At 38.7% G+C, this 22,204-nt stretch overlaps 1 protein-coding gene across 1 annotated transcript; it reads left to right on the top strand.

Moving 5' to 3' along the window:
- Nucleotides 1-2,522: 2,522 nt before the first annotated feature.
- Commd2 (COMM domain containing 2) lies at nucleotides 2,523-11,189 on the top strand. Its single transcript, XM_076867636.1, has 5 exons — nucleotides 2,523-2,649; nucleotides 2,727-2,804; nucleotides 3,263-3,345; nucleotides 3,688-3,861; nucleotides 10,876-11,189. Exons 1-5 carry the CDS (start codon nucleotides 2,583-2,585, stop codon nucleotides 11,071-11,073), a joined length of 600 nt encoding a protein of 199 aa, XP_076723751.1. The 5' UTR covers nucleotides 2,523-2,582; the 3' UTR covers nucleotides 11,074-11,189.
- The last annotated feature ends 11,015 nt before the right edge of the window (nucleotides 11,190-22,204 follow it).

Raw genomic sequence — 22,204 nt, 5'->3', positions numbered from 1 at the left:
CCTAGTTGGATATTATGCAACTGGGGCAAAAGCAGATACAAAGCTAATGTTAATGACATGATGTAAGGGAGTATGTTAAGAGATGATGTAAGGGAGTGTGTTAAAGAAATGATGTAAGGGAGTGTGTGTAAACTTCTTTATTATAAAGAAAGTAAGATCAGATAGTGCCAGGATGGGGGCACTGCAGAGTTTCCACGGAGTTGATAGCATTCTATTTCTTGCTCTAGATTATTAAGTGTTTGAGAAAATTCAACAAGGAGTGTAGTCTTACCTGACCCATTTACAATATGCATTTATAATACAAATTTTCAAAGTAAACTGAAATAATGAAGAAAATACTAGAGGTGAACTCATGCATTTGGTGCCAACTGTGGACTCATGAGGTAGCAGCTTGGGAGGAAGGATGGTCACTGCACTTCCGTCCCTGTGATGTGTGCGGACTTCAACTGGGATTTTTTGCAGTGGTCACAATATTTTATGTCTTATCAAACCACAGGCAAGGAAATGTGTTGTGCAAAGAGTCTGGTGTGGAATTCCTAAAAAGAAAGGAACACAGGAAGGTCTGAGGGGGAAATGAAAGTGAAGGGAGAGGGAAGATGAGGCGAAGCACTGGGGAATGATGGGTCTGAAGCCCAGCTTTCTGCCAGAATCAATGGGAAAATATTGTATGTCTGATCTCTTTCCATATTAGGAAGAGACAGCATGAACCGACAGAAAGCATGGCCACACCTGTCCTGTGGTGCAACTGTCAAGCATCATTAATGTGCACAGGATACCCGATGACACTTACTCTGATCTTGATGAAATTAGGGTAACCGCCCCTTCTCTGTGCTTCCCGGCCACTGTATTCATCCCACAAGTGTCACCACTTATCACACTGCTGAAATCACGTGTCTGTCTCCTTCACTTTACCATCTTTATCTTCTAGAGGGCAAGGACATTGTTTTATTCATCTCAAGTTCCGGAGGCATAGTATATGCGTGAACCAATGCATATCTGAATCAGGTGAATGGATCTTAAGATGGGCATATGAGGAATTCTCAATTATTTGTGCATATAAACCTGCTCCTATAAAATACAGGCACTTCCATTTACAAGTCTTTCAATTGCTTAATTCTAATTTATTGTTGCATTTAATCATCAAAATCAGTCTCTCAATGTAAATTTATTAGTTTATCGGAGCACTATCACAGCCCTGCATGGCAAAGAAAGGCAATCTTTAAAATACCCATTTTACAGATGGAGAGACTAAAACATAAAAACAAATTGCTGTCAGTCACAGTGGCACGTACCTGCAGTGCCTGCTACTTGTGAGGCTGAGGCAGGATGGTGACAAGTTCAAAGCCAGCCTGGGCAAGATAGCATGATCCTGTCTCAAAATAATTTAAAGGCTGAGAGTGTAGCTCAGTGGCAGAGTGCTTGCCTAATTCAGTCCCCACATCCCTAAATATGAAAGGTGTAGGTGAAGTGCCTCTCTCTTCCTCCCCTTCCTCTTCTCTCACCCACCTCCCCCGCCTACCAAGGGGAGGAAAGGTGGAAAGTCATGTTCCTAGCCTTCAGCATTCTATAGTTTCCTATATGTGAACTATAGCAGGTGAGAAGAGAGAATGGGAAAAGGGACCAAATTCTTATGCATTCTCAAAACATAAAAATAATGGCATTGCTGATAATCCGGCAAGCATTCCTATTTCCATCATTATTATCCTAATTTTAGCATCTCTCATAAACCTCATTACAGGGGCTGGGATGTAGCTCATAGTAAAGCAGGTATAATGCACGTGTGAAGCACTGGGTTCATCCCAGCACCACAAAAAACAAAAAAGGCAGCTTCAGCGTTTGGCTGCTGTGTAGAGGGTCGTGTCTTCGAGCCAGGCAAGTGAGGGGTCCCACCATCTCCTTCCAGCTCTGTCGCTGATCTGCTCACATAATCTCTGGAGTTTTGCTTTATAACTAGTGATAAGGAGGTGTGGCTACTGAGAGCGTTAAATGAGATAGATAAGATATACAAAACCCTGCAAAGAAATAACTCCATAAAAGTTTCTGTTGCTTTATTTGTCTGTTAGTTTCCTTATCTCTAATGAAAATAATAATGGGCCTACTAAACAGGTTTCTTATGAACCATAAATCAGTTAATAAATGTAAAGGCATTATGGGCACAGTGGTGCAAGCCTGTAATCCCAGCAACTCCAGAGGTTGAGATGGGAGGATTACAAGTTCAAGGCCAGCCTCCGCACCTTAGCAGACCCCATCTCAAAAACAAAAAGGGCTGGGGAAAGTAGCTTAATGGTAAGGCATTCCCGCGTTCCACCCCAGGAAGGTGGTGGTGGGGGTGGTGGTAAGAACATTCCTGATACAGAGCTTAACAAATTAGCTATTGATATTGTAAACACATTGTATTGTAAACGTGACGGGGGCGGGGGTGTCGGATACAGTTTCCATTGCGCTGGAGTCTAGGACCGTTCTAGACCGGAACCCAAAGCTTAGGATGCTGCTGCGCCGGACCCTCTTTGCTCTGGACGCGGGCGCCGGAAGTGGCGCGGAAGATCGGGGAGCTGCTGGGTGAAAAAGGGTGAGCAGCGAAGATGCTGCTGGACTTGTCGGAGGAGCATAAGGAGCACCTGGCCTTCCTGCCGCAGGTGGACAGCGCGGGTAAGGGTGTGGCGACGGCGAGGTGCGGGGAGAAGGCCCGGCGCTGGGCGCTCACGGCCTGCCGACTTCCGTTTCAGTGGTGGTGGAGTTCGGGCGGATCGCGGTGGAGTTCCTGAGGCGAGGGACCAACCCCAAGGTCTACGAGGGCGCCGCCAGTAAGCGGGGCGGGCGGGAGCCTCCGTGACTGGGGCGGGCCTCGGGGTGCGGGATGAGGGTGGGCGGGATGCGGGGTGCTGGGTGAGGGTGGGCGGGGCGCGGGCTGCGGGCCGGAGTTCCATGAGTCGTTTCCTCCGCTCCAGGGGAGCACAGTGCCGCCCGCCCCTCGGGATCGCTGGGCGTTGGGGATCCCCAGCTGCAGCGCTGGCGTTCCTGGCCGGCCGGCCGGGCAACGAGCGGGTGCGGCTCGGGGCGCGGTCCCCGCAGGCCGGCTTTCTGGGCCAGCGGCTGTGCGCTTGCGCGTGCTGGACCTGCAGTGGGCTGGAAGTCCAGAAGGCGTCCAGCCAGCAGCGGAGAAAGCCAGAGGCCGAGTTAAAATACTTATTTTTAGGTAGGAATTTGAACAAGAAGAAGAATGTCGCACGGTGATTGATTTATTCGTTTTCCTTTTTCTTAGGGAAGCTTAACGTGAGCAGCGACGCTGTCCAGCATGGTGTGGAAGGGTTGACCTACCTGCTCACCGAGAGCTCCAAGCTCATGGTGAGGGCGCCTGCGGCATCCAGTGTTGCCCAGACCGTAGGCCGGGGACGGACCCTGGGAGGAGGAGGAAGGAAATGGTCTACTTTCCTTGCACATCAGCAGTATCTGACTTGATGGAGAATAGGAGGCAATATTGGGCATCTTAGTTCTTTTTATATTTTAAAAAAGTATTTTTTATGTGACTAACTCAGATCTGGAATAGTAAATAATGATTATCTTCATCTAAAGAATGTTACAGACAAGTGAATTAGGGGATATCAAATATATCTTTTGTGTTTAACAAGTATTTTGTCATTTACCTGACAAAAATAGATTTTGATGTTCTGTTAAATTCATTTGTAGATTTCTGAAGTGGATTTCCAAGACTCTGTTTATGTTCTGGGATTCTCTGAAGAACTGAACAAATTGTTGCTTCAGCTTTACTTGGACAACAGAAAGGAGATCAGGACTATTCTGGGTGAACTGGCACCCAGCCTTCCCAGTTACCACAGCCTTGAGTGGCGACTAGATGTACAGGTGTGTGTGTGTGTGTGTGTGTTTAAAAACCTGACATAGAATAAGAATTATTTAAAGATTGTGTTCTACTTTTTATTGTATTCTTTACCATGTCCACCAAACTCTGATTTGAAACTGGTTTTTTAATCAATGTTCGTTTTCAGACCATTTCACAAATAGTTCATTTTCTTTTATTTATAACATGTTCAATTTAACTTAATTTGATTACTTTAGCAAAGCAAATGGTTAATAGACATTTTAAATGGTATTAACTTTATAAAAACATTTCTCCTTAATATAACACATAAATAAGCATACAGCATAATGAATTATGTCCTGGTGAAACTCCCATAAAATGGACATGAGCATCACCAGTATCCTAGAAGGATTCTCCTTGCCTCCTCCTAATTATTGCCCCTTCTGTCTTTTTCAAAGGTAACCAGCATCCTAGTTTCTAACACATGGAGTTTACTCATTTTTTCTCTTTCCACGTTTGGAATGATTTGTTAAATACTCTTTGGTCTCTGGCTTTTGCACAAAATTATTTTTATGAAACTTATCTTTCACTTGTTTTAAAGCCACATAGTTAAATAAAAGGAAAGGCTAGGCATAGTGGCACATGCCTGTAGTCCCAGCTCCTCTCGGAGGTAAGCTAAGAGGATCACTTGAGCCAAGGAGTTTGAGACCAGTCAGAGCAACATAGTGAGACCTCATCTCAAACAAATTTATCAATTAGTTAATTAATTTTCAAACTATTGCATGTAGCCCTTTATTATGCAGTAAAAGATAAGTTAGTAGATGTTTGTTGAATATCATCCATTGGCTGATAACAGCTATGCTAAATGTTTTGGGACACTAAAAGGTATAAGAGATTTAAGTAGTTATAAAATAGGTCCTGAAGGGGAAAAAAGAATATAATTACATAAATAAGATACCAACTGAGTGTTTAAAAAAATCTATATTTATTTATTTGCATAGTTCAGTGTGTACTGGCATGATCCAGAAAGTTTTAACACAACAACAACAAAAGACTGAAATTTCAGAAGGAATAGAGAAAAGAAGAGTAAATATTCTTGGAAGAGGAGGCAATACAAGTTAAAACCATCCCTGTGAATGTGGGAATGAATATACAAATATCTGGTATACTGTTCTGGTTCTTAAACTTGGTGCACATTAGAATAACCTGGGGAGTTTTAAAAAATTTATAATGTCTATATTCTACCCCTAATGATTTTGATTCATTGGTGTGAGGTTTGGCTTGGACATGAGAATTTTTAAAAGCTTCCCTTTCACCCAAATAATACTAAGTACTGTATGTGAACAGCTGTTAGAATAAATTCTTCATGATTTGAATTAAGGTAAAGTGGTCAAATAGGTTAGAAATTCAGTTGGAGTTTAGACTTAACATCATTTAGAAAAAAAGAAGAAAACCACAGCTCTAAAAAAAAGAAAAAGAAAGTCACATTTAAGAAAATTAATCTGGTATCTTGGGCAGACCAGAATGAAAGTGGGGGTTAGAAGTAGGAAGAACTTGGGGCTTTATGTATTTTTCCTTCTCTATGAAATGCCTTCCCCCTGCCTTGCCATTACTTCTGATTGTATTCCTTATCCTTTTATATATCAGGTTACATCAGGGCTCAGTCCACTATGGCCTGTGGGTCAGATCTGACTTGCTGCCTATTTGTCAAGTTTTATTGGAACATAATCATGCTTATTTGCTAACATATTGTCTATGGCTGCTTTTGAGTACAAGGTAGAGTTGAATTAGTTGTGCTTGAAGCTATGCAGTTCTGCAAAGCCTACAGTATTTATTATTTGGTTCTTTACAGAAATACATGGTTTGCTGGCTTTTGCTTAAAATGATTCCTCCCTCTGAGAGAAGTTCCCTGTGCTGCTAGTTACAGTTTAATATTGGTGGGATTTGTGTTTTCCTTTTCACACACTTGTGTTTCCATTTTGGAAAGCCATTTCACTCCTATAGTACCTGTTTTATACAGCACACAGTGAGCCATTAACCTGGGATAGCAAGGAGCATGCATGTCTTGTATGTGCTCTTTTTTCAAAGTCTCAGCATCTCCTGTATTTCTACATTCTTCTAAATCAGAAGAGAACTCTGACACATTCCTGCCACCACTTTGCCTCCTGCCTGCATTAGCACCTGTGCTGTGCCTTCATCCCTGTTACAGTTGAGGAAGTGCCCATGTGCCAGCTGTGGACAGCCTCTTCCCTATATGCCTCAGCCCATAGCAGATGAAGAGATAGGTGTAGAACTTGCATACAAGACTTGTTTCAGACCACAAATGAGAGTGATTTTTCTGAAAGCTGAACTGAATCTCATTGGTTACTCATGGTTGATAGAAAGAAGAGCTGGTCACTTTACTTTCATGTATATCTAAAAAGAACAAAATTTTAAAAATTAAAAAAAAAAAAAAAAGAAAAGCTGGTGGTTAAAGGGAGAATAGTTTCAGAAAGGAACAACCATATCACAATACAATGTCACTGGAAGTAAGAGTAGCATTTTACACTGGGGACCATTAGGGGTTGAGAAGATGAAAGGCTTAGGATTTGGACAGAAAAAAGCTGTACGTGTCATGCTGTATCTTGAGGTTTTTTCAGTTGGGATAGTGTGGCTGGCTTAGAGAGGTTGCTCTCTTGTCATCAGCATCCTTAGTATATGTAGATAATCACAGAAAAGACCATTTTTTATATCCCACTTATCAGTTGTTGCTACCATATGTCCATTCAGTTATCAAACCATTCCTTGGATTTCTGGAGCGTGCCAGGCCTTGTAGACATAGTGCTGTGGTTTGGCTCTGTGTATTACCCAAGCCTGTGTATTAAAAGACTTGCTCATCCTGTGGTGCTGATGGAAGGTGATGGAAACTTAAAGAGATGGAGTCTGATGGAAGGAAGTTAGGCAGTTGGCGGTATACCTTGAGGAGATGTTGGGACTCTAGCCCCTTCCCAATTTTCTTTTGTTTCTCTGCCTCCATGAGGTAAACAGTTCTGCCTACCACGTGCTCCCACCATGAGCCACAGGCCCATAAAAAACCAAACCAATTAAAGGTGAACTCAAACCTCTAGAAGCAAAACCCTTGAGCCAAAATAAACCTTTTCTCCTGATAAGTTGATTATCTCAGATATTTTGTCACAGTAACAGAAAGTTGATAAGTATGTGTAGCAATGAAGAAATATACTTGTCTTTAAGTCATCACAATTTCATAAAAAGAAGACCAAAAAGTAAACTAAAATCCAGCATGATGAGTAGCCATGATCACAGAATATGGTATAAACCAGACTGCATGCTCCATGACAGCAGATACTGTGTGCCCAGCACTGTGCCTGGCACATAAAAGTTTCATCAATGTGTATAAACCTGTATGTTTAGATCTTTTGAATAACCAGGTGGAGATATGGGGGTGGTCATGCTTAGGTGGTCCATCAGTAATTTATCTTGTACATAATTATGACTCTTGCGTGGGTGTTCTCTGGCTTTTAGGACTTTTTAAGGCCTCAGTAGCCCATAGAGTCTTTTGGGGCTTTATTGATTTACTTAAAAAAGGTGTGTGTGTGTGTGTGTGTGTTTTTTTTTTTTTTTTTAATTGTAGATGGACACAGTACCTTTATTTTATTTATTTTATGTGGTGTTGAGGTGTTGAGTATCGAACCCAGGGCCTTGCCCATGCTAGGCAAGAGCTCTACTGCTGAGCCCCTGCCCCTATTGATTTACTTTGATTTTCCATTATGAAGACATTTTTAGAAGTTAGAAATTACGAAATCAAGTTTTCTAAAATTAAACTGGAGGGTTCATTTGCCCAGTGAAGTGACTTTGAGTTGCTGCATGAACATGAGAATGAGTGCAGGTTAACATTGAGGAGATACTGAGGGACCTGCCACATGTGGTGAAATAAATTTAAAGCTGAAAAAGCTATTCAGGACTAATGGAGTCCCTGAGCTCATTAGATGAAACTATTAGAAGGGGTTCTGACTGGAGTGGATTTTGCTGTTTGGGGGAAGAAAGCATGACAGATCACACGAGTCAAATGGGTAGGAAATGAATAATAGGACATGTTGCCTTTTATCTGGGAGTAAATTCACTTGTCTCATGGAGACTGGTGGTGAATGGACAGTCACCATCTAATTATTGTGTGATTGCTCATGGGAAACAAAGTAATCATTATAGTTTAGCTTCTTGTAGGAGCATTTCCCCAGACTTCATAAATTATCAGCACAATTGATGCCCTTGTTAATGGCGTATGTACATTGAATGCATCTGGGACTGATTCGGAAGAATGTTGCTTTGGGGGCTAGTTCATTCACAGCTGCATCAAAGCATCCTTTTCCTGTCCTGCTCACATATTATAGCACTTGCTCTGCGGCAAGTAGAGGGCTAAATTCTTGTAACAACTTTAACTAAGTGAAACATGACCTATGTATCCTGTTACGTACTTTTATTTATTTATTTATTTATTTATTTATTTATTTTTTACCTCTTCAGGGCCTTGAGATGTAGTTCTTCAGACTAAACATTTTTTCTCCTAATTTGCATTGACATACAACATTTTAGTTTAAATTTACTGTTATTGTTATGTTCACAGGAAGGACAGAATTTTATCCCCATTAAAAAATAAATTCATATCAGTGGACCATGTGGGCTTCTGTTCTTTATCCTGTAGTACTGAATGTCATTTAACTTCTTTCTGAGGAAAAAATGAGGCCTAATTATGTCTTATGTGTTTGTTAGGATGTTAAACTAATTTCTGTAATTTTTCTTTTTTGTCTCAGGGATTGAACCCAGGGACACCTAACCATTCAGCCATATCCCCAGCTCTTTTTATTTTATTTTGACACGGAATTTCACTAAGTTGCTTAGGGCCTTACTATGTTGCTGAGGGTGGCTTTGAACTTGCTGTCCTCCTGCCTTAGCCTCCAGAGCCACTGAGATCATATGCATGTACCACTGTGCCTGGCCTTTTCTAAAATTTTTAAAGAATGGTATGCTTAAATGTAGAGGAAAGGAATCTGTCAAGGAATTTAGATATCATTTCTAAAAAAAAAAAAAAAAAAAGGATAAATTGAGTGATATTAAATCTTTCAACAAAAAGTGTATTAATTACACACTTAAATACATTTATCCCTGTCAATACAGATGCAGGAGGAAAAAGCAAAACAAAAAAACCCCACAAAAATAAACAGTGCACATTTGAATGAATAAGTAGTATTTTCAGTCACAGTTTGCATATCATATCTGTAATTTTCTGTACTAGGAGATGATATTAAGAGATATTTCATTTTATTAAATACTGTTTTTTGTTTGAGGACTAGTTCGTCCAAAGGGATTGGCCTGTTTCCAAATTATCTTGGAAACAAAGTCATTAATAGCAAAATTTTTAAAACATTAAAATTGCAGCCTTGGATAAGTATCTCACCTAGAATTATTTAGAAGAAGTTATTAGAATATTCTGTTATTATTAAATTAATCCCAAAATCTCAGGTTTAGATTTGTTCTTACTGAGAAGTCTCTTCAAGTGGACTTCCCGTCCTTCTGATGTGACTATAATAGTCCTTCTGATGTGACTATAATAATTTTTGACAGTTTTCTTGTGTAGTAAGATATTTCAAGACTCATGGTACAACTCCTGTCCCTTGAGGCAGCTCCTGCTGTGAAGTGGTCCTTGATTCTTTACTGGAGGAGGGTCTTTGGAGAACTCTGTTACACTGAGGTTGAGTGCCATCCCTTCAAGTTTATCTTGTTTATAGTTTTGTGTTTTTTATCTTTTGAAAATACGTCAATAGTGCTTATTTGTTACACTTTAGAACATATTATACAAAAGATTGTAAGATACCCAGTTTAAAGAATAATAATGAAACAAATACATGTTTACCTATCACCTAACTTAGCAAGTAGAATAAAATCAGTACTTTTGAGTCATCTGGGCCTTTCCCAGTTTTAACCCCCACTTCCCCAGCCACCTAGAGGAAAATCATAATCCTGAGTTTTTTGTTACTCTTCTTTATAGTTTTTTAAAAATATTTTTTGTCTCTAAATTGTGTATTTTAAAATATTTCATATATTCTGTGACATTTTTAAATTAAAAAAAAATATTTTTGTAGTTGTAGATAGACAGCATGCCTTTATTTTGTTTGTGGTGCTAAGGATTGAACCTAGTGCTTCATACATGCTAGTACTTTATGTTGCTGTAGTTCATTTCTTTTCACTGCCATTTAGTGAACAGTTCATTGTGTGTGAATATTCTCAGTTTCTCCATTCTATTGAGATGTTTCTGATTTTTTGAAATGTTTTGTTTTGGGCTCTTGAAAACAAATACAGTTATAAATAAAATGTATATGTGTAAGAGTTGAAGGTGTCTGCCTAGGAGTAGAATTGCTGATAATGCATGTTGTTTTCAAAGTAATCTCTCACTGCACTCACTAGAATGAGCAAGAGTTTTTCGTTACCATTGTTTGCAGTGCTTGATATGGTTAGGTTTTCAGTTTTTACAGTCTGACGAATGTAAAATTGTATTTCATGAGTTTTTTTTTTTTTACCATTTTCCTGATGTATGATAAAGGTGAACATATTTTTTTATGTTTACCTGTCTTTTTTGAAAATGCTTATTCATATCTTCACTGTTTTCAGAAAAAATCCATTTTTCTCTTGGATTTTTTTTTTTCTTACTACATCAGAGGAGTTTGACATACATTCTGGATACTAACCTTTTTTTAATTATAGACATGTTGCCAATTTTTTCAAGTACTCTTTGAAGAAAATTTATTAACATAACACTAAATTCATTGGTTTTGTCTTTATGATCTGCACATTTTGTATGACAATTTAAGAAATTTTTCTGTACCACAGGGTTTCATATATATTTTCATTTTTTCTCTCCAAAGGTTTTAAAAGTTTACTTTTCATTTTGAAGTCTGTGATCATCTTAAATTTGATTTTGGTGTATAATGTGAGGTAATTATAAATCTTTCATATTCTGCATGTCTATTAAATAGTATTGTGCTCTTATTCTGTTTACCATCAAGCTTGCAAGCAGAAGTCTCAGGCAACAGATTAAGCCAGCAGTGACTATCAAACTACACCTAAATCAGAATGGAGACCACAACACCAAAGTTCTGCAGACAGACCCAGCCACCCTACTTCATTTAGTTCAGCAACTGGAACAAGCCTTGGAGGAGATGAAAACAAACCACTGTAGGAGAGTAGTTCGCAACATCAAGTAGTACTAAGTGTTAAGGTCCTAATGCCTTTGACTCGTTTGTGAATGGATGACATTCAGGAATTACTTTTCAGAATTAATTTTTATTAATTGGTGTTGATAAATGCATCTAGATTCCATGAAATTTCTTTTCCTATTCCAGGATATTGAGGTCATGATCGAAGCTAAAGTCAAGTTCCTTTCCTGGTGCTAAATGTGGTCAGCTTCTTGACAGATTGAAATGTAATTTTGTATTTTAAATGTGTAAAATAGGATTGAATCAACTAGAAATGAATCTATACTATTCATATCTTCTGTATATATGAGTAATACCCTGTTTTTGGTACTTTTTTGTCTGCTTAACTGTTATTTTCTTCCTTATTGATCAATTTTGAGAATTAAATTTACAGCTACTTCTTTTCCTATTCAGAGTATTTCTAAATAGTACAATATTTCTGACTTTTAAAAGCACCTCATGATGTTACTAGCCACAGAATAATGTAAAGTGAGTGTGATTTTTTTTTAATTATATGCCCATATTGTTATAGGAAGTTCATGCATTTTTCTTTGTATGTAAAGATAAGTAGTTTTTACCATATTGCTGAAGTTTGGCTTATGGTTAATTGCCTTAAGTAGTACTCAATTTTGTGTGATTATTAATAGTATTTTCACAAGGATTAATTTTTCCCATATGCCCAAAGTAACTAAGAGATACACTGTCATATACATTTATAAATAACAAGAATAATATAATCAATGCTTGTCACTTTTTATCATTTTGTTTGATAAACTATACATCGGGGGATGGAAGACCCTCTTCATTACATTATAAGCAAATATCCTTCCTACCATACAAGTTTGATTTGTGTTTCGTTGTTTTTAAAGAGGTGAACAAAAGGTACTGATCTGAAAAACTCAGATGCTGATTTTTGACATCAGTCTGAGACAGTTCAGAGACACAGAGGGATGCTGTGAGAAGAATTTTATAGAAGGGTAGAAATGGGGTTTAGTCTTCCCTGTATGTCCAAGGCCTCATTCTCATGGAGCACTGCAGGAAGGCCTTCTGAACCATCAGTCTCTGAGCTACACTCTCAAGGGTGAAAAACTTTAAGGTCTGAGTGACGTCCTGTTTCTCTCTCTGTGGAGAGTCTTACCAGGGAACAAAGAAAAGTGTCAGAAAAGCACACTTGAAATTGCCACAGGGTCCCCTGCAGGCATCTGGACCACTCTTTTCCATTAAGTATGTGTTCTGCAGTTACAAAACAAAGATATTATCTGCATGTTAATTAGGAAAGTATAATCAGAAATCATTTTTAATTATAGTGACAATTCAATTAATGGAAGTCTCATTACCACCTCACAAAGGGAACTTTATTTATCATATAAATTAGTGGCATGGTATCGGGTTTAAAAACAACATGTTGGGCTGGGGATGTTGCTCAAATGGTAGAGCACCTGCCCAGCATTCGTGATGCCCTGGCTCCCATCCCCAGCGCTCCAAAAAAAAAAAAAAATGGGCAACATGTCTGCCAAGGTTCTACGATAAGTAGGTCAGTAGGTCCGTCAGACTTGTCTGTCCACAGTTGATGGAAGATAAGCAAGGCTGGCCCTGACAAGACTGAGTGACCCTGTGTCTCCTCAGAGCAGCCTTTCCTTTACCTCTTTGTCCACTGTCCTCACGCCAGTCAGAACAGGAAAGCGTGTGCTGATCTTTTCATATGAGTCAGACTCCTGACCACTTTTCTCAGTACTCCATTGTTTCTGTCATGTTCTGCCTCCTCCATCTTCTGGGGCAAGGGTGAACTGGGGACTGTTTCTCTGCCTTTTAGAATCTGAGGCTCCCTTTTAGTGCAGGCCATCAAAAGAGCTGCTTCCATTTCTTGTGAAAACCTTCCACATCCTTCTGGACTTCCTTGCTTTCTTTGTTTTATAGCATGTTTGATAATTTTTGTGGCTTGTATGTGAACATGATTTTCTGCAGATGCAGTCACTGTTCTCTCCAATATGACCCAAGTTTCTTGACTCTGAATAAAGTGCCTTTATATCTATAACTAAACTTTTATTAAAGCTTTTTGGATTATGAGTATGCTGATTTTTTTCAAGATTGGCTGATGCACATTTAGATTTAAGAGTCATATCCTTCAGGCTGGGTACCTAGCTCAGTGGCATTAGTGTCAGAGTTCTTGCCTAGCATACACAAAGGCCCTGGGTTCAGTTCCCAGTACTGGGAGCAGGGAGGGGAGTCATATCCTTCGTGTCTCAAAGCCAAAATAGGAACATCCGGTAACAGAACTGTGAGCACTTACCAATATACTTCATTCATTGAAGTCTCCTTAAGCATTTCACAAAATTTGAATACACTTAAAGATGTTTCCAAGTTTGGAAATTTTAAAGCAGCAAATGAAAAAGTTAATGGAATTGCCATAAAAAAAAAATAACGTACTTTCTTTGAGATCTGAAAAATGGGAGTAGCAAAAGTTCCTTGAACTACTGAATGAAGAGGAATCCCTATGTTGGAGCCTTTAAAATCTGCCACAGCGTGTAGCCTTTAAGGGTGTTATTGATGCATTATTAGCTCCCATCCTCTACCATAGTAGCAGGCTTTCAAAAGTACGCAACAAATGTTTACTGTTACTGAGATAGTTGTGTAGACTATTAATATAGTATCCCAATTATTTTGAAGAATCATGTTATACTCCGTAAGAGAACTGGGAGAAGCTGGGTGTGGTGGCATATGACTGAAGCAGGAGAAAGGGAAGTCTGGGGCCAGCCTGGACAATATAGCAATGTCTCAAAATAGACTTTACAAGGGCTGGAGATTAAACTCAGCGCTTGCCTAATGTGCCAGGCCCTGAGTTCAATTCCCAGTACCATAAAAAAGAAAACGGGGAGAAAACATTTGACTGTTTTTTTCCTGGGTGATAAAATTATAGGCATTCATTTTTATGTCTATAATTAGAGTTTGAATGACTTTCATAATATTTAGGAAATATTAAGTTTAAAGGAGAAAATATTAGGATTTAAATATAATATTTGTATCCAAGATTTTAATTTTTTAGAAAATGTTTTTATAGTTGTAGATGGATAGGATGCCCTTAGTTTATTTATTTAATTATTTAATGGTGCTAAGGATTGAACCCAGTGCCTCACACATGCTAGGCAAGTGCTCTGCCAGTGGGTTACACAGCCCTAGCCTGCCAGATTTTTAATTCTTGAAATGTTACACATGTAGCTTTCCAGAAAAAAACTGTGCATGACTGCTTGATCCCTGGAGGATACAGGTGAGGAGGCGAGGGTTTTGTGAGCAGACTTTGTAGAGTTCCTCTTTTCTGCAACTCCTCCCTGCCCGCCATTTTGGTAAAAGAAGCATGGGAATCTCAAGAGTAAGCCATTTCTCTTTTTCTAGTTTTGGATGTAAATTTACTTCTAAATAGTTTTATCTGTATTGATTTTAATCACCAAAGGAAAACATATAACACTACTTTATGATTTTTTCACAGGTCTTATGTTCAGGAAGTTCTGGCAGTTGCATTGTTAAAGTTGTCCTCCTATAATTTACTCACTCTTCTCTACTTATTTTTAAAAATATGTATCCGATTAAGTCCCTCCTTAATAGACTTTTCTTAACCTTTAGAGTTCCCACAATCATAGGTTGTGCGCATGTCTTTTCCTCCACAAGCTGCAGAAAATACTTTGGTGGGAAGGTCATCATCCTGCAGTCCCTGTAACTCAACTGTGTTCCCTTTGAAACTACCATATGTTCAAGCTTAAATACTTTTCTTAGACTAAAACAAATGAGCCCAACTCCATCATTGGTGTGGTTAGTTCAGTGAGCTTTACAAGCAATGTTTTAATTAGGAAAGTAGAGTAAGCCCATTTTTCAGCTTTGCAAAGCATTATACTATAGAGATGAAAAAACTGATAGCTGGGCACAACTTGGGAGGCTGAGGCAGGAGGATTGCAAGTTCAAGGCCAGGTGCAGCAACTTAGGAAGACTAAATCTCAGAGAAATTAAGAACGAAAAGGGGTGGGATGTAGGTCAGTGGTAGAGCACCCCTGGGTTCAATCCCCAGGGGCCGCACGTTTGTTATTTTGTATTTATACACAAAATAACTGACTTGAAGAAGTCAGTTCCTAAGCTGAGAGTGGGACCTAAATTTTCCTCTAGTAGGCACAGGGTCCCTGTCTAATTAGTGCCATTAAAACAAACAAACAAACAAACTTTAGGCACTAATTAGACCAGCGACCCTGTGCCTACTAGAAGAAAATGTAGGTCCCACTCCCACTCTCAGCTTAAGAACTGACTTCTTCAACAAAACTAAAGCATAAGAAGTAAAATCGAGAATTAATAAATGGGATGGTAACAAACTATTAAGTTTCTTCACAGCAAAGGAAACAATTCAGAACATGAAGTGAGAGCCTACAGAATGGGAGAAAATCTTTGCCACCTGCACCTCAGATAGAGTACTAACCTCCAGGATCTATAAGAACTCAAAAAACTTCACACACACACTAAAATAAAATAACCCAATCAATAAATGGGCAAAGGAACTGAATAGGAACTTCACAGAAGAAGAAATACAAATGCTCAACAAATATATGAAAAAACATTCAACATCTCTAGCAATTAGAGAAATGCAGATTAAAACTACACAAAGATTCCATCTCACTTCAGTCAGAATGTCAGTTATCAAGAAAACAAGTAACAATAAATGTTGGCAAGAATGTGGGGGAAAAGGTACACTCATACACTGCTGGTGGAACTGCAAATTGATGCAACCACTCTGGAAAGCAGTGTGGAGAGTCCTCAGAAAACTTGGGATGGAACCAGCATTTGACCCAGCTGTCCCACTCCGTAGTATATACTCAAAGGTCTTAATATCAGTATAGTATTGAGATGCACCCACATTGATGGTTATACCAGCTCAATTCACAATAGCTAAGCTATGGAACCAACTTAGGTGCCCTTCAACAGATGAATGGATGAAGAAAATGTGGTATATTTACTCAGCCATAAAAAAATAATGACTTTTTATGAATTTTTGGGTGGGACTGGAGACTACCATGCTAAGTGAAATAAGCCAGTCCCCAAAACCAAAGATTGAATGTTCTCTCTGATATGCAGAGGCTAACACACAATAAGGGTGGGGGAAGGAAACAATAGAAGTTCACTGGGAGAATGAAGGGAAGGGGGCAGGAATGGGAATGGGAAAAACAGCAGAATGAATTGGACATCATTTTGCTATGTTCATATATGAACACACAACCAGTGAAACAGTGTATCATGTACAACCAACCATAAGAACAGTTATACTCCATGTATGTGTCATATATCAAAATACACTCTCCTGTCATGTACATTTAAAAACAATGGAAATAATAAAAATACCGGTGGAGATTCAATCGTCTGTAGGATTTTTGTTCCTACTCATAGTTGGCTCTCCCTTGTGCATCTCAGTTTACAAATAATTTCCCTTTTTCCTTTGAAAGAGTAAACTCTAAAAGCCAGATGTTTAAAAAAATAACTTGATGGCACTAAAATATATATTTCATGATCTGATCACTGAATCTTAATGGCTCTTTGATTATGTTTTTTAAACATTTTTAAAATTTTTTAGTTGTAGGTGGACACAATATCTTTATTTTATTTTTACATGGTTCTGAGGACCAAACCCCGTGCCTCACGCATGCTAGGCGAGCACGCTACCTCTGAGCCACAACCCCAGCCCTGGTTTATGTTTTGATAGCTCCTTTTTGCCCAGGAACTCTAATAACTCAGGTTTGCCTGATAACCATGAGTCCACAAGATTCTGCAAATCATAATGTAAAAATATAGGAAAAGTAATCCTTTTTTTTCTTTTTTAAAGGAGCTTAAAGTAAAAGAAACATCATGAGTACAAATACACACACACATATATATATATATATATATATATATATATATATATATATATGCTCTAAAACTTTCATTCAGAGTCTTCTAAACCCAAACAACTTCTTATAAGATGAATTTTTAGGATTTCTGTGTAAATTGCATTATCATTAGTACTGTTACTAATTGCATGGCCATTGGAGTGGGAACATGCTCTTATTGTGCCTAAGCTGAATAAATGGGCACTCCCCAGCTGCAGAGGACTGCTCTTTGCAGAACAGCCTGCCCAGTCATCAACTAAAAAGGAGAGAACACAAACAAATGGATTTCTGCCTTTTCTCACCAACAGTATGAGGTCTTTTACCTCTTATTCTTCATTTTTTTACTCTTTCTTACACCAAGTTGTGATCTACCTACTTATCTATGGCATTATTTTGATAGAAAACAAGAAACAATTTGACACCTTTTCTACTTTCTTAAAAACATGATACAGATTCAGTTTTGTTAAATGTTGATTAAGTGCTTAGAGTGATCCATGTTGTGTGTCTAACAAAGGACAAAGTCCTAATCTTAAGAATTTAGTATATCTCAGGCCAGTCCATCCCCTGAGATAGTTTAATCCATAAACTCATGAGGCTGCAGAAAAGAATCTCTGGGGCTATTCTGAAGAGGGGCTCTCTGGTCTGGCTGCTGGCAGTGCTTTCCTTCATCCTCTGGAAGGTGACAGTGTGATGTGCCGCTCTGGCTGGAGCTGAGATCACTGCCGAGAAGCAGGGGACGCCTGGATATGGCTGGGATGGCGGAGATGATCCTTATGCCTTCTCCATCGAATGGGGTTCCCTGAGGTAACCAGAGGTGTGATGAGAAAAGCAAATTGAGTTCTTTTTTACCTGCATGCCAATGTTGTGATTGTCAGACATCCAGTCACAAGTGGATGCCTGTGGTTTTAAAGGAATGTGCTTAGTTCACAGAACGAAAAGCCTTCTCAGTTAACTCAGAGACTGAAAGCACAGATTAAAATTCAGAGGATGAGGGGGAAAGTCCAGGGAAGTCTAGGTGGTTAGGATATGATTTCCTGGCACAGTCTGAAAACCGTATGTCTTTATTCCAAACAAATAAAAAATTCTTACAAGGCTCAAATGAATAAGTGCTGCAACATAATTGCTAAAAGAAGAACCCCGAAAAGGCTGCAATTTTTCAAATACCTGAAAAAAAAATAACAGAAGGAAAAAATGTATCCAAAAGGCAACAATGATACATCTTGTGGTATGAGCAGTGTAATTAAAAACCTTTTTATATTCAGGCTCTCAAGGATGTAAGTATGGGGTATTCTTTTCTGTGCTTTTTTTCTTCCAGTCTTTGTCATTTTAATACATATCAAATTGCATGCCTTGCTTAGGTCCTTAGAACAATTTATTTTCATGCCAAACCTCTCATGAAATCTCCTTCCTCCCTTTTTAAAAAATTATTCTATTGAGATGTAAGTTTTACGAATATAAACCTTATTCTTTCATAGTATGCAATTTAGTTGTTTCTAATATGTTCACAAAGCTGTGCAGCCATTGCAGCTGTCTGATTATGGACAGTTTTCATCATCCACAGAAGAAACCTGTCTTCATTAGCAGCATCTCTAGCCCCTGATGACCTCGAATCTGTTCACTGTGGATAATCCTCTTCTGGACATTTCCTATAAGTGGAATTATGTAATATGTTCTGCCTCTGGCTTCTTTCAACTTAGCGTAATGTTAAGATTTATCCACATTGTAGCATGTATCAGTATATCCTGCCGTTTTAACAACTGAAAAATATCCCATTTTTGGTTGGTCTAGTTTTTTAAAAAAACAATAGTATTTGATTCTTACTTCTGGTCTGTGAAATTAATTACCGCATGAACTTTGTGTTCATAAAAGAACTTTGAGTTACTGGGTGTGTGACTCAGTGGTAGAACACTTGCCTGGAGTGCATGAGGACTTGGATTCAATCTCCAGCGATGTGCGCGCGCGCACACACACACACACACACACACACACACACACCACCTGATAACAGATTGAGTAATGTATTTTCTACAATGATGACTTTTTAGATTTCTCTTCCCAGATGCAAATTGTCTTCTTTAGCAAGTTATTAGAAGATTTAGTCTCCACTGTACCACATTTCATTTTTAGCCTTACTCAAAAAGTTATACTTGGGAAGTTTCTCAAAAGTTATACTCATCTGATGAACTATTGAAGCAGCTTAGCTGAAATCAACCCTAAAGAAAATCAGATTATGAGCCTGGGGTTGTGGCTTAGCGGTAGAGTGCTTACCTAGCACTGATGAGGCACTGGGTTTGATCCTCAGCACCATATAAAAATAAATAAATAAAGGTATTGTACCTGCCTATAACTAAAAAAAAAAAAAAAAAGGAAAATCAGACTGCAGTGGAAGGGAGGTTAGACATGATCAATGCATAAAATATGCATGTATGGAATGTCACAGTCAAACCATTAATTTGTACAATTAATATGTGTTAATAAAAATAAATTGGATTATTATTATTATTTGTTTTAATTTTAAAATTTCTTACTAAAATAAGACATGTTCTGTGGGCATTTTACAGATTCAGAAAAAAAATAGGAAAGCAACTAATGATTTATGACTTTGCATATTTATTTTGTATGTTTTTCAAATTAGAAAGTAAAAATCTGTGCCAGGCATGGTGGTGCACACCTGTAATCCCAGCGGCTCAGGAGGCTGTGACAGGAGGATCATGAGTTCAAAGCCAGCTTCAGCATCAATGAGGTGCTAAGCAACTCAGTGAGACCCTGTCTCTAAATAAAATACACAATAGGGCTAGGGATGTAGCTCAGTGTTCGAGTGTCCCTGAGTACCATCTCCAGTACCAAAAAAAAAAAAAAAAAAAAGTAAAAATTGTCTAATTTTAAAAATTTGGGTAGAATAGAGAAAAGGTCATTTACTTTTGCTTACGTTCACTCCTCAGAATAATTTTGAAATAGCCCCGCTTAGAGGGCCCCAGGATGCTGTTCTCCAGATGATGCAGCTGCTGTAAGCCATTGCCTTTGGGGGCTCTTTAGCAGCTGGAGGAAATGGAAAGGGACATCAATTCAGTCAGGTGTGTGTGCTGGATGAAGAGCTACAGCCAATAAGGAGGTCTGCATTTTTGATGAGTAATTCTCACTAGGAGCATCAGCATAGGAAGGTGTTGCTTTTCATGATTGTTTTTGCTGTTTTGGTCATTGCACCTCTATTTACATTTGGAGAATAATAATTTCTTCTCAGTTGGACACAGTTTGGTGGGACTCTCAGACAAAGGAACATGCTCTACATTATCCACACTTAGCCCTTGTCTCTCCTGGGACTCTGAAGCCCCAGGATTGAAGAGGATGGTTGGTGCTTGTTCATTTTAGTGGCAGGTTTGCAAGATGCTTGATGGTCTGTTCCATGGCCTTCAGAAGTGTCTTCTGTTCTTGCTCTTTAGGAACCTGGTCTTAGAACTGTCCCTTGATTCTGCAGGGGCCTAATTCATGCCTTGTGAATCATTCTCTGCTGAAGTTAAGGCCTAAATGACCTTAAATGCTAGCAAATTTATACTTTGTAAAATTGTAAATTAACTTTGTAAAATTGCATACTTTATTTCACACACAAAAAAATTGTGACAGCTCTGCGAATTATCATGTATCTGGAAGTTAGGCAGCTACTGTAGAATGAGCATGTAGATTGAAAGCAATTGCTGAGCTTCATGAATTGGAATATGCTGACATAGAAGTAGAGTTCTCTTCCCAGAAACCACAGCAATGCTCAAATGAAAATGGAGTCTTATGGGAAGGAAGAAGAGAAGAATCAAAGCTGAATCTATCAGATATCTGCTGTACCCATACAGTGTCTTGGGCCAGCTGCAGAATCTGTTCACAAAAACTATAGTAGTTTTGTAGTACTATATTATATACTATGAAGTACATGATACTCTACAAGGGACATAGATATGGTTCTCTATAACTTCTCACTAAAAATAATTGCATGATTATATTCATCACAGAACTGTTTAGTGAGAAAGAATTTGAAAACACAACTTGATCTGCATCCCTCTAATGCAGGTTGTCTGGTGTAGCTCTTGTCTAATGTCCCAGTAAACAATGTTTTCTTGCCTCATTTTGAAAGACAGAAAGTCCTAGGTCCTCCAGAGAGTTGATGTGTAGATTTCTACCCTCCCAGCTGAGTCACTAGCCAGGAATATTGTGTGCTTGACTTTTGTATCATTTTAGTGGTGAAAGCAATAGACTTTACATTTTCTTTTTAAAATATTGAATTATAACATTAGTTATGCCTTTTCTAATTACACATGCCAAAAGACCACACGTGTACACATTCCCCTAATACCCCCCACCCCGCCCTTGCTCTACTTATCCCCAGGGATAGCAACTCTCTCTAGTTGAAAACTCACTGTTCTAGAGCTTCCTCTCACCAAATACCCTTTTGATTATAATTTGGCTTTGCATAAAAAGTTTCCCATGGACAGAAAATGTCTAACCAGAAAATGAATTTGGGGCCTGCTTCTAGTTATGGCTCCCATTGCAAGTTAATTAATTGGTATTCATCATCCCTTAGGGTTCCATTAGGTCTGTGTATGGCCAACATTTAAGTTTCTGAGTTAATAAAGCTGAAGACCACATTGCAGAACAAGGCCTCTGCCCTAAATCTTGCTAAGATTAATGCTACTTAGGCTTAATGGCCAATCATTCTTAAAGCTGCCCTTGTTAGTCTCTTTTTCATCAAATTGTATTGATTAAGTCCCTTTGTAAAAAGAGGCATAGGGGCTGGGGTTATGGCTCTGTGATGGAGCACTCACCTAGCTCATGTGAGGCCCTTGGTTGGACCCTCAACACCACATAAAAATAAATAAATAAAGGTATTGTGTCCAACTACAACTAAAAAATAAATATTAAAAAAGAGGCATAAGTTAGCACAGATAAAATTTCCTTTACCTGTCTGGTGCCTAAATCCTCTGTGTGCATATCAGGCAAGGTGGCACACAGCCCTAGAAATAGTGAGCAATAGTGTCATCTGAGGAATGCTTGAAGTTCCTTCAGAGAGAGTGCTTATGGTAAGGAAGACCCCCATAACTGCATGTGAGCTTTGAATAAATATTTGCCCCAAAATCTCTGGAATCATCTATAGATGGAGGGAATATTTGACTTTTTTCTTCTTTTTTCTTTTTTTGCAATACGTACATACTGAGTTCACCTTTGGGGCTGCAATATCTGTTTGCATGCCTCAATGAAGA

Source organism: Callospermophilus lateralis, chromosome 10, assembly GCF_048772815.1.
Source record: "Callospermophilus lateralis isolate mCalLat2 chromosome 10, mCalLat2.hap1, whole genome shotgun sequence".
NCBI lineage: Eukaryota > Metazoa > Chordata > Mammalia > Rodentia > Sciuridae > Callospermophilus > Callospermophilus lateralis.
This window is presented reverse-complemented; position numbering and strand designations above follow the sequence as displayed.

What these genes read in the sequence shown, in the direction of transcription:
- Commd2 (XM_076867636.1), top strand. Translation starts at nt 2,583, where the DNA reads ATGCTGCTGGACTTGTCGGAGGAGCATAAGGAGCACCTGGCCTTCCTG. An exon ending in GGTCTACGAGGGCGCCGCCA is followed by an intron (nt 2,805 to 3,262) that starts GTAAGCGGGGCG and finishes CCTTTTTCTTAG; the next exon opens with GGAAGCTTAACGTGAGCAGC. An exon ending in AGTGGCGACTAGATGTACAG is followed by an intron (nt 3,862 to 10,875) that starts GTGTGTGTGTGT and finishes TTTACCATCAAG; the next exon opens with CTTGCAAGCAGAAGTCTCAG.